This window comes from Cyclopterus lumpus, chromosome 15 (assembly GCF_009769545.1).
Source record: "Cyclopterus lumpus isolate fCycLum1 chromosome 15, fCycLum1.pri, whole genome shotgun sequence".
Classification (NCBI taxonomy): domain Eukaryota; kingdom Metazoa; phylum Chordata; class Actinopteri; order Perciformes; family Cyclopteridae; genus Cyclopterus; species Cyclopterus lumpus.
Window position 1 is genome coordinate 21887107 of NC_046980.1, and position 18193 is coordinate 21905299.

Sequence of the window (18193 nt, forward strand, 5' to 3'; positions counted from 1 at the left end):
ACGCAGAGCATCTCAGTCCCCGAATAGCCCTGGGTAGAAGCCTATATAGGGCGCGGCTCTCTAATTGTAAACCACCTTATGGGAGCTCTCTTCCGTAACACCTCCTTTTTTCAGCTACTTAAATTATGTTATCTGTAAATGGTTTTCCCGCAGGTACTTACCCTTTTTAAGTCAGGCTAGATGTTGTCCATCAGGCATCTGGAGGAGGCCCCCAAAACACAGAGTGTAACCCGGTTAAATGAGTTTTTATCCCAGTCTCACAATGGGAGTGGGTATTTTATTGGAAAAAGAGTTTTTCAAGTTTTTTTGTCCTTTTCAGGAAGTTACAAAAAATTGAGCACAGCCAAGAAAGCAGAACAAGCAACGAGCAACAACGAAGAAACACAAAGTGGTACATCTCTTGGTTTATGTATAGGGGAGACGCTCTCTGACACCACAGTCTACAAGAAAGTAAAGCAAATGAAAACAAATCTGATCTTTGCCAGGCAATGTTGTCATTTGAGATATAATATAGGGAGGGCAGTATCCCTGTCTGTAGCTACATAAGCAATATGTGAAACCTGCAATTATTTTAAATATACACTCCGTACATATATACACCCACACACTTGATGTGAGGGAATGAGCATAAATGATTGTTATCACACCAGAAAAGGAAGTTGTTCCTGTTTTTCGAGGTTGAATGGGCTATGCGTTAACAAATAGTATACGCAAAGAAATAATTCACAGACAAATACATTTGCAGTATTATCTCCTATGAACACACCTATAAAACTCAAATAACATAAATACAAACACACCTAATTTGTGATTTGGGAAGGTAGTGCAGCATGAAAAGGAAAGAACAGAGCGTATGAAAACCCACTAGTTTGGGCTGTCTGGCTCAGTGGAGGATTAGAACGTCAGTTCATCTAAACTCTTATGCCCCTCCATCACTCAACATGAGCACAGATGTTATATATGTATATGATCTATATTTTACTTCAGGTGTTTGCCAGATCTCTCTCACACGCACACACACACACACAGACACACACTCTACATTGCTTCTCCCGGCCTGTGCTTGCATCATTATTTATTAATGAAAAAAAAACTATTAAAGAAACAACACTAGAGTACAACGTAGCACAAGAGCAAAGCGAAGTGGAGGTCTTGGTTTTATTGGAGTTATTATAATACTTGTTTAGCCACGGGAGGCTTTCTGCCTGGTTCCTAAAACTGTTTCGGTACAAGCCATTACAGTGCAAAACAAACTGAATAATGTATGTTAAAAATCACAAGAAGTTGTTCTTATATAATATATATATATATATATATATATATATATATATATATATATATATATATATATATATACACAGTATATACATATACAATATACATATACAATTGGTAATAGCTTGGACCACTTCAGTATTTGGAAGTCTTTCAGTCAGATGTGGTAACTGGGAAACCACATGTCCGCTTGACTATTATTCAGAACAAAGGCATACGGCAACATCCATCCATCCATCCATCCATCCATTTTCAATACCGCTTATCCTCATTAGGGTCACGGGGCCCTGGAGCCTATCCCAGCTGACATAGGGCGAAGGCAGGGGACACCCTGGACAGGCCGCCAGTCCATCGAGGGCACATGTAGGGACATACAACCATTCACTCTCACATTCACACCTATGGGACATTTAGAGATCAATTAACCTGCAGCATGTCTTTGGACTGTGGGAGGAAGCCGGAGAGCCCGGAGAGAACCCACGCTGCCACGGGGAGAACATGCAAACTCCACACAGAAGGACCGCTCCGACCGGGAATCGAACCCGCGGCCCTCTTGCTGTGAGGCGACAGTGCTAGCCACTACACCACCGTACAGCCAACATTTAATATTTAATTAATAAGTGTTTGTTTTCCAGAGATAATTGTTGGTAGCTGGTAAGTGTTAATTGGTAAATTGTTTTTCCACTTGTGGAGCTGACGTCTTTGCTCTGAAGTGGGTGTTTGAATGTGTGAATGAACTCCGTGATGTTGGCTTACATAAACTCTGCTCCTGAATGATTGATGGCTGCAACTAGTTGTTAGTATAAGGCTTTCCAGAGCATTGGGCCGTCTTGGGTCACACCTGAGCAGACAGGGTTTCTATATCAGGTTTTGATCTTAAAAGGGACTTTACAGAACCACGCTGGCAGTTTGTCACTTAGTATGAGCTCGTTACTTTCAAATGAATACTCATAATCTGTCTGTGTAATAGTCTGTAACACAAGCTTCTATCCTATGCTGCAGAGATGTGTAGAGACTGAATTATCTTTACTTGACTTCATCATTGTGTTTTTGTCCCCCTTTCCAGCCAGAATGGCTTTGCAAGTATTCAAGTTAGAGCAGTGGAGCAAGACAACACAACTGAATCGTCTGCAGGCCTGTAGGGCAAAGATAAATCCATGACCTTTCACCAAGTGGCTCATATGCAACACTATAAATGTAAGAAAGTGTGCGTTTGCTTGAACTTGAGGAGCGGTAAGAAAAACGTATCCACAAAGGCTTCTTGGAAATGTTTAACAGGAGGTGCTACGGTTTCAATCTGGCGTGTAGAATGTGGCACACATTACGCCGCGAGGCTGAGGATTAATTAGACATTTAGAAAAGATGAGATCTGTATTAAAGATGGCATCCGAATGTTATGAATCATTTAGTGCCAGATCCAGATTATTTACATACGGTTGTTAAAATTGAGTTATTATGGGATTAAAAAAAAACAGTAAATATCAAAGGATGCAGCTATATTTATCTCGCTGTCAACAACAAAAAACATGAAAAGACCCAAACTACCAATGTGCAGGTCTGCGTCTCACTACTTTGTGATTTAGCTACGCTGTGTGTTGCACTCAGCCCAGAACCCATTACTTCCTGGAGAAGATGTGAATTTTTAAAACTGATCACAAATATAGTAGTTTGTGTTTTCTTAAAGCAGCAGGGTACAGTAGTTTAAAGCAAACGTTACTCACACTGAATTAAAGGGTACATTTAATGGACTAATACACACTAATGTAACTGGCTAGTAAGCAGGTTCCAACGTATTAGATAGAAACATAAAATCGGCTTGGTGAGAAATAAAAAGAACAATTTATTTCAGCAAGCTAATGGCTAGCTAGCTTGTTTGCCGAGGGCAATAGTCAATGTTGTATGTCCTGGGTCGCTCTGCACCCTACATCACATCCCTCGGGGTAGTATTTCAAGAAGGGGGACGTTTTGATGCATTTGTGCGAAGCGCTGGGCTGAACAACCTAATCATGAACTGGCAAAGTTACACAGCCACCAGCAGCTTTTACGTACTTAGGGAGACACTAGACGACTGAATATAGCCGATGGCAAGTGGAACAACACATAGAAGCCTACTTGCAAAAAACAGTGTGGCTGATTGATTTGGAACAAGAACAAGAGAATAAGCTAAATCAGGCTTTGGATACACTCAGACTCACATTGTTAGGAGGAGCCGCTTGCTGCTGGTTTTAAATCTGTTCATGGTATTTGTTAACAAATATAGGATCTATTGGCAGCGTGGGCCTTTAAGATACTGTGGCGCTGTGCTAGTGTGGACCCAGTTGACAACCAGCCTGAGGGCCACCAAGGCCACCGTCCTGACGGAGAGACAGCTAGTAACAGCTGTTAAGGCGGAGAGGTGAGGCTGAAAAAAGCCAAATGAGATCCTTTCACTAATGAGGCTCTCTCTCTCTCTCTCTCTCTCTCTCTCTCTCTCTCAGCTGCAGCAGCGTTATCGGTATGCACCTCGTTCAGCTTCCTCTCCGTTCCAAAGCAGCTCCAAGGATTCTGCCTCAAAACATAGTAATTCAGCTAAAACGCAGCACAAATACCACCGTCGCCGTGGCAGCAGTCAATTTGAGCTCCTTTCCCTTCGACTGGATCAGAATTCATGAATATCTAAATGAGTGTCTTAAAACATACAGAGAGACTTTGGCTATGTAGTTGGAGCCGGTTGAAAGGAGTGCAGCTGGTTGTCCCCGGCTCTCTCTGTGTGTTACCACATATTTGCTTATGGTTTATTTAATGCTTAGTTGGTCACCACCTCCTGCCAGGAGCTCCCAATCGCTCTGCTGGAAATTAAGCGGTGTTCATTGAGTTTGACAATCGAATCAATAGGGTGAACTATTCTTAAGCAAGCACAGACAGGACTCAACAGTTCATTGTCGAATCAGTCAATACGGAATAATCTCACCTTTCAAAATAAGCTTTAAAATGTTGACACGGCTGCAGCCGGTTAAACGGAGCTCAGAGATGACACCGAACATTTGGGAAACGAAGGGGAGTCGGCCACCGAACGCAGCGGAGCGTCATGGCAGCCGTTGGAATGTCAAGATGCTGCATTGTATCAAGTTAAACGAGGGACAAAAACAAAGACCATTTAAAAAAATGTGCAGTCTCTGCAACGTCGACAGTTGATCCTGAGATTTTGACTCGACTCGAGCCGCTGTGTATTGACTCCTCTGACAGCTAGAGTAGATCCATCTTTCCAGACTGGAATGATGTCCTATTTTCAAATCAATTTCTGCTTTCTGTAAAGTTGACTGCGATTCTTAAAAAAAAAAACTAAACAGACATTGATCCTGATTCTTTGTTCCATGAGAAACAGGAGCTTAAGAGATCCTTCTTTGTCTATTTTCCTCTTCCTGCTGGGAGGGATTGATGCAGGGAAGTGTTACAGTATGAAGCAGTATTGATTTCCTAACGCAGCCCAATGAATACTCCCAATGATGATCCCCTTCACTGATGCTACAGACTTTGCGTCACACTCAGCGGGATGCTTGCTCGACACGACGGGGCGGCGCTTGGAAGTCAGACACATTTCTCACACTGTCCTCGAGACCAAATGAAACGAACCGCGCACCTGGGAGAAAAAGTGACAAAAATACTGAGCGCATAACCCCAGTTCAATTTTCTCTTTCCAGATGGACTGGCTCACACCTGCGATGTGAAGTGTGTTATGTGAGCCTAGGTGTTTTCCCACCTCGCTGGTGGTGGGGAGAGATGCTGCACTCTGTTGCCATGACAGCAGAAGTCCTCTTTCTTCTGGGGGTTCTGATTAGCGGTGCTCAGTGCAACCCTATAGCGACCTTGCCAGCCAGCCGAGAGCGTCTGGAAAGAGTGTTGACCCAAGCCAGGGAGGACAAACATCAGGACGAGCAGGCCCCCGAGGAGCCCCTGGGATACGACGCTCAAAGCGATGCTTTGGGCCCCAACAGGACAAACCTCAGCTCCCAGACACAAGGATCTAAGGGCGGAAAGCCCCAGGAGCTGTGGACAGAACAGGACAGCCTGAACCAAATAGACGAGGGCCCCACAAGTGACGTCACCCTCTCCCTGGACTCCATCGACGAGTACGCCTACCCAGACTATAGGGGGAAAGGCTGCATGGATGAGAGCGGCTTTGTGTTCGCCATCGGCGAGCAGTTCACCCCGGGCCCTTCGACGTGCCCGTGCCTCTGCACAGACGAGGGCCCTCTGTGCACCAAGCCAGAATGTCCCAAGCTTCACCCTCGCTGCGTTAGAGTGGACACCAGCCAATGCTGCCCGATCTGCAAGGAGAAAAAGAACTACTGCGAATTCCGGGGCAAAATCTACGCCTCGCTGGAAGAGTTTAAGGTGAGCCCATTAACCGCATTCACTCATTTTTTTGACATGCTCAAACTTGAAAGAATTGCTGACGGAACACTCCTGGGTGCTCGGTTGCGTTTATCACAGGCACTACACAGAAACTAGTTACCTTTCCTCACAGTATGCAAGCGAGCAGGCAGATTTATAATGGCAAAGGTCAGCACTTGTCTTTTTTCTTCTTTTTTTTTTGCACAACGCCCGTGTATTACCGGAGGCTGTTAGCAATGCCTGCCTTCAGCAGAGTGTTTCCATATTCAGCTTTTTGATCCACACGATAGAGTTCCAGTTATAGTAACGGTACAACTCCGTTTGTGGGTGTGAGGAGACACACGGAGACGGGCCGGCTAGATCTTTAATGTTTTATCTTCTGACACCTCTTTGAAAGGCTCGGCTCAGGGTCGCACCACAATCTTGGCTTTACGTCTACATTCACCAGCACCGGAAGCTTCTCTTCATGCTCCAAAGAGTCTCAGCAGGAGGTCACGGCTAATATGGCATTATCCTCCTCGAACTCCCGGTGTTACTGACGCCTCAACGTCAAATCCAGCTGAGGGAAATTGAAAGAATGCACTACTTGCACAGGAGGCACACGTCAGCCTTTGTGGCGTGCAGTGGGGAGGAGGGTGGGGGCTGCTTTGAAACCAAGCAACAGGCAGGTTATTATGCTTGATTGCTGAGTTCTCGGGCAGTGAGTGCTGCCTCGCTCCGTTTTTCACATAGAGTGCCGTGGAGAGGCGCGAGCCACTGCAATCTGCAGCAACGCTGGCGGAATTAACCTTTGCTCTCTTGTTAGGATTAAAGGTCCACGCCTTTCTACAAGCGGCTGCTAAATGAAGCCTTCCACAGGGGGTGGAGGGGCTGGATGTAATTCAAACTGTATACTATCAGTCCCAGCTTTTGTCCCACATTACTTCTATTTCCAGACCGACAGGAAGGCTCGGATAACCCATCATTTCTAATGTTTCTGTTCACGCACCAAGACAATTGGAAGCGTCTCTCTTTCCTTTGCCGTTGCTATCGATTTCTCCACATCCCCTGATTGGAAAGTAGAGTTCAATTCTCCACTCTGCCCTCTTTAAAATGAGGCATTCATTGGCAGTGAAGTTTAGAATGATGGGACTTTCCTCTTGATGTGGCTTTTTGACATCGGATGCACACTCGATTATACTGTACGAGCCAGACAGGCAGTGTGTGTGTGAACGAGTGTGTGTGTGTGTGTCAGGGAGACAAAGCAGTGGCAACAGAGAGACAGACACTGAGACAAACAAAGAGCCAGGCACAAAGATAACAAGTCATTAATGAAAAGAGAGTCTTTGTCTATGTGTATCCGTGTGCAAACTGTTTATTGGGCTTTCGATGACTTGTTTCTTTTCTGCTACCGACAGGTGTCTCCATGTGAGAAGTGCCGTTGTGAGCCGAGCGGGGAGGTGCTGTGCTCTGTGGCGGCCTGCCCCCAGACGGAGTGCGTGGACCCGGAGTACGAGCCGGACCAGTGCTGTCCCATCTGCAAGACGGGTGAGCGGAGAGAGCATTTCTTCTGGAGCAACGCTGCGGTTTGAACTCCAGCGGCGGCTGCTGAATAAGCTCCACTCAGAGCCGACCAGTGTCAAATGTTTGTGCTCAAGGGCACTTCAACAGGAGTGGCGAGGGGCGAGGTGGCGCGATGCTCATTTTGCTGACGCGAGGCACGCAGCATGCTGCACCGCAGTGTTTTTTTGCAGTCAGATCGCATGTTTGAAGTAATGAGATCGGTACGAAGTGAAAAGTGAGGATAATCAGTTACGGCCTGTTTTTTGTCACGCGATATTTTCAATCTTAATTTCTACGTCGTTATTATTGCTCAGGTTGTCTGACGGAAGCCGGAGCGGAAGTTCCAAATCTGTCTCGCCACTGTCTGGCGCAGTGACTTGAGATCTTTTAGGGTTCAGGATCCTGTTTGGGGTTTTTAAGGCTTCGGCCCGCCTGAGAAGAAGGAGTCCCGCGGCTCAGAGTCGATTATCTGAAGTTGTTTCGAATGATTCCAGACAGCATGTCCTAGATTATGTCCCCTTGTTTTCTTGGTGTGACTCTAATGCAACATGGCAATGGAGCAACATTGCTTCCTTCAGCAAAAAGAACGATGACTTGCGATACGTATCTCTGACTTGGGATCTTGAAGTGGCGCGGGGCTGCCTGCATGGAGACAACATCCCACGCGACTAGAGACGAGCTGCACAGCACGTTCCACATAAAAATGCTTCGTTCGTATGAGCCGCTTATTAGAACCACAACACTGTTATATTTTTCCGGGTAAATATGCAAGCGAGACACTTTGATTTCCACGTCGTTTGTTTGGAACTGAGCATTTAACACATTAAATGATGAACACGGGAGATTTAGAAAACAACAAAAGGTTCATCCTCAAAAGAGACACAAACAAATACATCAAGAAGATCATCTAATTTGATGGAATAAACAAAAGGCCTTCACATTAGTCTAAAAACATTATAGACGTTTGCATGCAATGAAGTTGTCAAGACAACCTCTAGCGACGAAGAGTTCAAAACATTGGTAGTCGTGGAGCGTTACTCAATCTATTAATATTTGACTCCTGCTCTTGGGGAATGTTTTTTTTGCTGTTCAGCCACTTTTTTTGAAATGCACATATTGATCATGCTGAAAGTGCTTTGTGCAGAGTTTGAGCACAACCCCCCCCCCCCCCCCCCCCCCCCCCAGCGAATTGCCCAGTGGGGTGGAGCTGGGTTACAGTCGTCGGTGCATCCGTCTCACAGACAGATGTAGGTACAGTACAGTATGTGCTCGGATGTGGCGGTCTGAAGAAGAGCGTGTGCAGCTGTACTCACAAAGTCCCAAATCCACAGGGCCCATTCAGCCGATGAGAGATTTTCAGTTGGAAGATGGCATCAGTCCCTTATTACCATAAGATTACCACATTTTACCATTCAATAAACAGAGCTCACTACACTTAAGACGCAAAGTTACTTAACCGCAACTAACACGGTCTGAATAAGAAATGCTCTCTGGGGTCGAAGTGGCACGACGCTGATGTTCCACATATGAGACCAGTTTGCACAATTGCTTTTGTGTCTCTTTGTAAACTGGCGCGGTACATTCAGTATGTGTAGTTTGAAATACGTGGGCTGTAACCAGGCGGAGAGCCTTTAAGTGGGCGAAGCCGCAGTAACTGTAAAAACCCATTTCAAGTTCTTCCTCCTTGTGATATTCTCTGTGTTCCTCAATATAGAAACACAGGAGTCTCAGGAATGGTTGAACAGTGCTATATAGGTTTGAGATGTCACCCTCTTTTTTGATTTATTGCATCGTTGTTTCTGAGAAGTCATGTTTGACGTGGCGGACACCTTTAAATACGGCATTATGAGCTTTGGCTGCTGTGTAGGAAAAGGCTTCAGGGGCTTCGTCAATTAATTAGTTCACAAAACACGTAATTGCGGAATTAATTAAATGAATTAGAAATTGGCCTTGAATCTAAAAGTAAATTAGTTTAAGCTCCTGACTGGGGCTGGGCAATTTACCCATCTTATATCATGTCCTAATATGACAAAAGTGTTCGGGTGGCTTTCCCTCGGGTAACATTGTCCGAGCCCAAAATATTAGATAAAAAAAATGAAGAAATTACAATTCTGGTCCTACATCGTCATGCAAAACTGTCAGCACGGCGCGTTTTGAGTAATCTACAGGAGTACAGTGGTATTCATGAAGATGCAGGAATAGCCTTTGGCAGCATTTACACCTCATTTGCACAGCAGTCAGCCTACAGTGCTTTTTAAAGCAGCAGCAGGTGAGATTTGTATGTGGAAAATAAAACATATTTTCAGGTTCGTGACAGTCATGTTGACTCCTCATTGCTATGCCTCATGCTGTTGTTGCCATGTATTCAGGAGAGCAGTGAATACCGGAGCTGTTAATTAAACCGAGTTGAGTATCGTTGAAGCAGAATGTGTTGAACAACCTCTCATTGGGCAGGGAATATTTATGCCTCCAATTTGATCACCAGGGCCGATGGGGTTGTCAGTGTGTGAACAGGAAGTGTGAACACACTCTGCAATCAACAAACATCTTGGTGGGTGTCAGACTCTGCACACGGCTGGGCTGCTGGAGAATATGGAGAGAAAAATCCATCAAAAACATGTCTCTTTGAAGACTGAGCGTGCCACGTGCTTTCATTTGCACGCACTTCATTTCACACTTGACTTGACACCTTAAACAAACAACATGTTCAAATGAACTACGGAGAGGATAATTGATCAAATAATGGGACGCGAGAGAAGTAAATTGAGACATAAATCTAAATGAAATCACAGATCGCCTGTCGGCTCGTGTGTGTATATATATATATATATATACATCATGGGGATTACGCATCGGATTTCACTTTGTCTTTTACTCATGACGTGTCTTTGCCAGGTATTAAAAGACTCCTCGATTTAAGGAGGAGCATTGATTGTCAACTCCCATCTCGCCGACGTGAGATACCGAGGATGCAGAATGAGGTCGCTGGAGGCCGTCAGAGAGTGCCCGCTCGGGTGGGGGTTGTTTGTCTTGTCCGCAGATGTTGCTCGAAGTGTCGACAGATGTTGAGACCTCCTCGCTGCATCCGGCGTGTCACATCAAAGCCCAGCTAATCACTGGGAAATAATTAAATACTCATCCAGATGCAAAAAAAAAATGCCACCAACAAGTCAATGAGAGAGCGCTGAGTATAAAAAGCGCGGGAAAAGAACACGCGATAAGAAATGATGATGGCAGCTCTGGTCATAAAAAAAACAAAAAAACAACAACAACAACTCAGATTTGGTTTCTCCTTCAACGGGTTCCTTTCGTCTCCGCTTTCCTCCTCATTGATATAAATCACAAAGAGGTATTTTCAATGTTTGATTAGTCCGTCAAATATGCGCTGGCATTATCTTGGCCTTTTCAGGCATGCAAAATCAATGCGTATGGGCACAGCGGCCTGTCTCAGATGTGCCATTCAGCCTGTATGCGAGGAGACACTCGGGGAAGAGCCAGGGGAGGAAGATGAAAGTGAGAGGTATCGCTAACATCCACCCCAGACAGTTGTTCATGAATATCAAAGAACAGCTGTGAATGCAGGCAGGTTCTCATCATATTTTTTCTCATTATCTCAAAGCACTGGAAAAGTTTAGATCTGTCACTCGCCGTCATAAGTTTAATCAGGTGATGTTGATTAATGTAAAGAACGAGGAGGGAAACATCTTTTTTTTTATAGGTGTTAAAGTGTTTGTTGTCAACTCTGAGCCAAGCGTATCTTGTGTCTTTCGCAGGATCTGCTTTTTAAGCATGCTGAGACAAAAATAATAATAAATCCATTCGGGAGAATCCTCCCTCCTAGGCCGTGGCTGCCTCCCTCTTGTCCTTCTCTGGAGCAGGGCATCGCCTTGGCAACGCGCGAGCAAACAAGCGGTGCTCTTCAAGACTCCGCAGACGTTACGGTCAACTCTAATCTGGGAGGGATGTGATGAACAGCCTGAACCCGAGCCAAAACCACTTCAAATGGAGCAACACGAGCACGCCGGTTGCCAAGAGGGATGGACGACTCGTTTAAAGGAAGAGAGGCGTGAGGCAGAGGGCGCCTTCAAAGAAGAATACAGACACACAATAAAACCTTCAGTCAAATGGATGTTTATATGCATGTGAAATTGTGTATTTGTCGATTTTAAAGCCTGACAACATGGAGGAGGCTGGTTGCTACGCCCCGCTTCCCATCGTTACTGTTGCCGAGACGGTCACGCTTGCTGCTCACACATGGCACAAAGTTTGTGGATTCTTTCAGCGTGAATAGATGGGTCAAACAAACACAGACTCATTCTGACATTTTTCGTCTGCATCTTGTTCTTCAGCTGCTGTGTGTGTTGTGACATGTTACACAATGACTGTCGGCCATTATGTAATCAGGAATAATAACTAGAGCGTAATCTTTTTTTTTTGTGTGTGGTTTTTTTTAAAATACAAATTTGAAGGGAAAAGTAGGACGTTTTGCATCATTTAAAGTAATTCACACGATGAACCTTTTGATTTAATTCACCACACAGCGTTATCTTATTATCTAAAAGTCATTTTCCATGGATGGACTTCAGAGTTATGGCCACCACAGGAAAAGGTCCGTACAATGAAGGTAATAGTAACAATTAGAGTACTACTGGGTCGCTGAATTTTCCTCCGAATAAAAGTCAACACTAATCAGACCAAATACACTTTTCACAATACAGATGTGGAGACTGACAAGACTAAAGTAAAAGATCTACGAGATGGACATCAGAGCGTTATGTGTATGGTTTATGAGGTTGAAACAAATCTCTCGGTGACGGACATCGGTCATGGCAGTCGTGCTCGTGTGCTGCTGCGTTGTTCAGCCACAACAGTGAAACATTTGCACGAGGTGGCACTTCATTAAAAACTGCAGCTTTTGAAAGCGAAGCGATTCATATTTGAAAGCACGCACCCGTTCCATACGGCATCTCTGAAGGGAATCATTCATATTATTATAATCACAAGTCTCTCCCCGCAATGCTCTCCCCCCACTTCCTGTCTTCACAAAGCAAGGTCCTTTTTATTCTGCATTTATAATGCAAATGTGCTCAAGAAATGCATTAAGAAGAGGGATTTCTGCTATTCTTCTCTCTCCATTACCTTACCTTTTAATGGCACTCTGCATGTTTTTAACATTTTCGGAAAGAAGGGGTGCGATGATCGGGTATGCGTCTTCCTTTCCCCGTCCATTATCTGGCGCTGCTACAGAGCCAAAAGCCACAGGTGCTAATGGCCATGCTTTTCACACGCGGCCCATGCCAACTTCTGACGTGCTGCAGTGACAGTTTGGGTCCAACTGTTCGTGCACATGCACAGTCCATTTTTTATAAAAAGCTTTTTTTCTGCCACAGAGAGCGAGAGGCATAGAAAGACAGCGTGATGGAGAGACGAGGATATATTATATTAATGAAGCGGTGACTAAAAGGTGGGTGTTATATGAATGGCAGAATAATAGGGCAACCGCAATGAGTAAGCGCACTGGCTCTGAAGCCATGCATTAATTAACACAAATGAGTGTCATGCTACCGTGAGTGATGGGCTGCGAGTTAAGCCCAGCCCCCCCCGAAGGAAGCGCTTTTGATTCCTTTTGTAAAGCGCACGGTTATTTCTTTCTCATTTCTCTCCCCTAGCATCTCCTCAATACAAGCATTCTTTTATTTTGTGACACTGTGTTCTAAATGCCGTTAATGATGATGAATCAGTACCGACAGCAACCGGAGTTGTTATTCGGATAGGGGCGTGCACGTGATCGTCTGAAGGGTTATAAATGCGTTGAGCTTGACGCTTTGACAGGCCTCTGCAAACTGCTCACATTGATTGATGCGCCTGCACGCGCCCTCTGCTCGCTGCCGTCCAATAAAACGCGGCGGCTGCATTGGGAAGACTCCCCATTTATCAGCATCTTAATTATACAACCGAGTGGCTCAAGACCTTGTTAGTCGAAGGAAGATAACCGTTGTTATGCTATACCTGATGTCGTGGAAGCAATTCCACAGTGTTTATATTTTTGCAATGCGGTTTGAGAGATAATGTATGATTTATGATCTCTCACGAGTATTCCCATCACACCCGGTCCCAAAGGATGCTGTAGGTGATACAAGGAGGATATTCACATTGCGTATTCTTGGCTTGGCCAAGGGGGTCTTCAGCACTCGCAATGTTGTCAGATAGGTGGCTTAGTGCTTATCAACCACCTTAACCCAAAGATATTACAACGGTGTAATAGGCCGATCAACATTTCTATTAGTGAGATCCAATTTCCTCTAAAATGATTAAAAGAAAAAGACATCCTTAGGGGGTGCACTTCAGAACTATATTAAAAGTACTGCGTACGAGTGCCTGATTTTTATTTTATTTTTCACAATTCCCACCTTGAAGTGATGTATGTAGTAAGACTGCCTTCAGCAAGATGTCTGCTTTACTTATGGTGCAGCCAATCTACGTGCCATTGGATATACCTCTCAATATGGAATCAAATTTGAGAGTGTAGAAAAAAAACAAAACTTGAGTTAAATGTCTGAATCTTGGAACAAGGCAGTGGGGGATATAATCATGTGAATCGAATTCTGAAGAGGGCAGGGCAATCCCCCGAATCCCCGGATGCATCTCATTCTCGATGGGAGCATGAACATTCTCCTCCAATAAACCACGAGTGGTGATCTGAAGGGCACGGTAACGGTGGCCAATGGAAAAAAATGCAATTTCCGATAAGCACATATTGTGCTTATTCGTGGCAGATATCAGAAACTGCTTCTTCCCCTAAAAAGTCCAGTTTTTAGTTAAAAGTGATCCGCATTTGTTTAATACTGAATGAAATCATGCCGTGAACGGCCGCTGACACCAGGAGAAGTCTTTTGTTTCCACTTGTTTCCGCCTTTCTCTGAATGCTCAGCATTCCCCACCGAGATGAAACGGAAAGGCGGCGCATTCGCTCTCTCGTGTTCATTCTGCTTATCTTAAAGAAACGTATCTTAAAGAAAGAAGATGAGATGACGGACAGCACTGAACTCCATGTGGCAATGTGGTCATTGCAACAGACGTGGCGACTAAAAGTAGCAGTAGAACAATAACTGAAGTCCTGTCCTACTTTCCAACTAGCTTGTGTCCCATTGGCCTTCGTTCCACAATGTATTCTCTTATTTTCACATCAAAAATAACAGTCTTTGTGGAAAGCTGAAATATTCAGCTGGGTAATGCTGCTGGTATCCTTTTTATATATATGTATATATATATATATATATATATATATATATATATATATATATATATATATATATATATATATATATATAAACAAATCTGTTCTAGTTAATAAAACGTGACCACTTTGTCGTGTCTGAGACTAAAATAGAAACAATATGAAAACCAGTAGTGTATGTAATTATTACAAAATAACAATTAAAAATATTCTGCATTATGCTTGTCACCATCTTGGGGTTTTTTTGCAGCCAGAAGTGCAACCGAAACCCTCAATAAGACATTTTTAGGCAACCAGAAAGGGGAAATATTCTGCATTTTACGGCTAGCTATGTTTATTGTCACGTTTATTGTCACGCACCAATCCAAATTCCTTGTATGTGTAACATAATTGGCAATAACATTTTTCTGATTCTGGACAACGCATTGGTTAGCGACCTGTCAATCACAAGGTAGAAGAAGACTCGAAACTAGCGATGGATACCATAAACTCATGTTTACAATAACAAGTAGGGTCATTTTCTCATTGACTTCTATGCAATCAGACTTATTTTTACAACCAGAGTCGCCGCCCCCTGCTCGCTATTGGAGAGAATGCTTTGTTTAAAATGCACTTTTCAGACAATTAACAGACAATTAACAATTGAGCTTCGAAGTCTGGCAGAGCGGTTAAAATACTGTAACTTTCTGCCGTCCTCGGCTACTGAATTTACAACCGGATGCTTTGTTGCTCCCTCACATCGGAGAAAGTTGTTTGAAGTTTACAAAGTAATATTAAGAGAACGCCGCATTTTAGCGCTTCCATGCATTACTAGAATACTTAATTATAATTGATACATTTCATTCTTTCACCATAGCAACATGTTTTTTTTACCGTTTATGAACTTGCGGCCTCCAATCTGTCATTTGTTCTTATATTTTATCACTCAATAATTAGGTTGTGCCACAGGTTATGAAGTGTACATGAAAGAAAAAGTGTCCCCTGGCACTGAGGGAATGTAAAATAAAGCGTCTGCAATAATACTGTTAGATAGATCGATAGATAGTTATATACTTTATTCATCCCCAGGGGGGAATTTGTTTGTAGCAGCAGCAAGCATGTTTACAATATATGCACAATACAATAAAATAGCAGAGCAGAACGAATTCAAATAAGAAAATGAAAAGTGTCTGGGTCAACATGTGTTCCAGGGTTTATTGACAAAAGAAAAGAAACAACACAAGATGTTCCATTCACAGAGCTGCAGAATTGGCAAGTTGTTGCATTTCATATTTCACCTGCGTCCAAACTTACAAGGGTGTCTGTAAATTCATGGATTTCAAAATGATTGGGATCCTTGGAGCAGCACAAAGGAATGTGACTTTGAGTTGTGTTGGTCCTCACACTGCACTCACACACATTGAACAGTGTCCTCGGTGGGTCTAGTAGCAGGAAAATAACACAGGCGAGTGCAACCTCCATGACACCAACATGAGGATGCTTTTTCTATTCTACGCATCCGTACGATGCAATAAGACATAAGCAATAAAGTTTGTTATGTTAGGAACTTCAATAATGTTACATTTTGCTCATAACATCAAGATATACGTTGAACATAATGTACATTATACATTGAAAATATGCAAGGCCAATTTGAGATTACATTTTGAAACATATGCAGGAATGAGTCATAAAACCCGGAGATGAGTTAGTATCTTTGTACTTCCTGTTCCCCAGTTTTTTTAATGGGGTTTTTGGTTAAATGCCTTAACACAAGCTTAAGAGATTTTAAAACACTCAGTAAATATCCATCCCCTGAAGTATGAAGCCTTTACACCCCTTTAAAAAGGCGGTTGCTAACAAGTGGCTAAATGATACGTCATCACGGAGACTAGTCCGCTCTTGATGCCTCGTTGTGTCACGTTAGCTTTTTACTGCTCTTCAAAAAAAAAAATCCTAAAAGAAACTTCATTTGTGAAGATCACCTTTCCAAACTAAACGTGTAAGTGTCATAAACATTTTTATTTATTTGTTATACTTTATTTTTTAAGTGTCATAAACGTTTTATTTGGCACAGAACTTTTTTTCCCATCGGCCAGTGCGGCGCTAACTTCTGGGGTTGGCCTCCACAAATACATCATCTCTGCACCACTTTATTATAAGGCTTGTTTTTTTTCCGTGCTCGCAGCCATAATTTCCCTGTTCTTCTCGTTTCCACCTACAGGGCCAAATTGCTACGCGGACACAACAGTGATCCCGGCCGGCCGAGAGGTGAAGATTGACGAGTGTACGATCTGCTACTGCACATACGAGGAGGGCACGTGGCAGATCGAGCGCCAGGCCACCTGCAGTAAGAACGAGTGCCAGCGGAGCTAAAGATGGCCGTGGTCAGAGGCGTGGTCAGAGGCGTGGTCAGAGGCGTGGTCAGAGGCGTGGTCAGAGGCGTGGTCAGAGGGCACGTTGACGCCAAACACCGGCCGCCGATCCGCACGTGAACTCTCGGCCTTTTCGCGCCGTCTACCGGACGTCAGGGTCGGACACGCAGCCCTCGAGATCTCAGCATTTATAGTCACTATTACTGAGAGAGAGAAGAAGAAAAAAAGAGTTTATAATCCACACAAAGAATATCTATTTATCTATGTATTAAATAACGTATTAATATACACAAATATAGGAGTCTTTAATGCGGAAGTAGTGAACAACTATTTTTTATAGCCTGTGTATTTTATTAAGCAATGTATTGGACCAGAGGTCAATAAAACAGAATGTATAGAACACACACAGCTGTCTTTGGAGGTGTCGACAGATCCTGACACCTGCCCCTCTCACACCAAAGTGCAGACCAGACGACGTGCGATCCATTTGCTGTGTAGACGATCCGGAGTTAAAAACAGAAGGAAATTCAAGAGGACTTTTGACTGTTTTCCTAAATTTATTTGATCTTTTTTGGATGTTCAAAAGTGTTTTAATTTGAAAGTGCTTTTTTTTTTTTTTTGTATTTCTCTTGGTACCCGTGTGTTCGTGTTTCAAATAAACGCCAATCTGGGCTCTGTAAATGCTCAAGTGGTACATTTCAGCCTGTAAGTCTCTTTTTTTTTTATACGTCGACAATAAAATGTTTCGCAATTTGACTTGAAATCAACAAATGACATTGAGATGGAGCAGTTTTGTGTTCCAGAAATCACAGGTAATCTTTGAAGGTGACACACGGGAGCACATCCACTCTTTGGAATCAAAGCATATTTAAAACATTTCCTCTAAGCTAAAGGATAAAGCTTCAGGTAAATATTTAAGAAGTTGTCAAGTTTTCAATATCTAAAAGCATCACAATATCAACAAAGAGGCTGGAATACATAGTCTCAAAAGCATTTTCAACTGTATTGATAAAATCCAGACTAGACACTCTAGGGATGTCATTGATCAATATTGGCTTCCAAAATTTAGAAATTGAAAGGTCATAAGACTTGAAGCATGTTTTCCATAACTTCATCTTCAATTTGAGGGTGAGGAGTAATGAATGTGAGTGTCTGGCAGAGCCAGAGGGCCCCATCGACCAGCAGATCAAAACCACGATTAATAATTTAAGTGTAGGTTATGAACACTGAAGGGCGGGCTTGTAATAAACGGATGCAAATGTTTCTGTTTCTGTTTCTTCCTGTCATTTTGTATTTTTTGGTTTCTCTCGCTCTCTGTGTGTCACCCTTTGCAATGTGCCGGCCACTCTTTGATCGAGGGGTTGCCAAACAACGCCGTGGCATCTCCAGCAGTGAGACGTGCCTGTCAGCC

At 43.5% G+C, this 18193-nt stretch overlaps 1 protein-coding gene across 1 annotated transcript; it reads left to right on the forward strand.

Annotated features, from left to right (window-relative positions):
- Positions 1-5034: 5034 nt before the first annotated feature.
- Positions 5035-16783, forward strand: vwc2 (von Willebrand factor C domain containing 2). The gene is made up of 3 exons (XM_034552526.1): positions 5035-5649; positions 7047-7176; positions 16632-16783. The coding sequence occupies exons 1-3, from the start codon at positions 5035-5037 to the stop codon at positions 16781-16783; spliced, it is 897 nt and encodes a 298-aa protein (XP_034408417.1).
- Positions 16784-18193: the final 1410 nt, after the last annotated feature.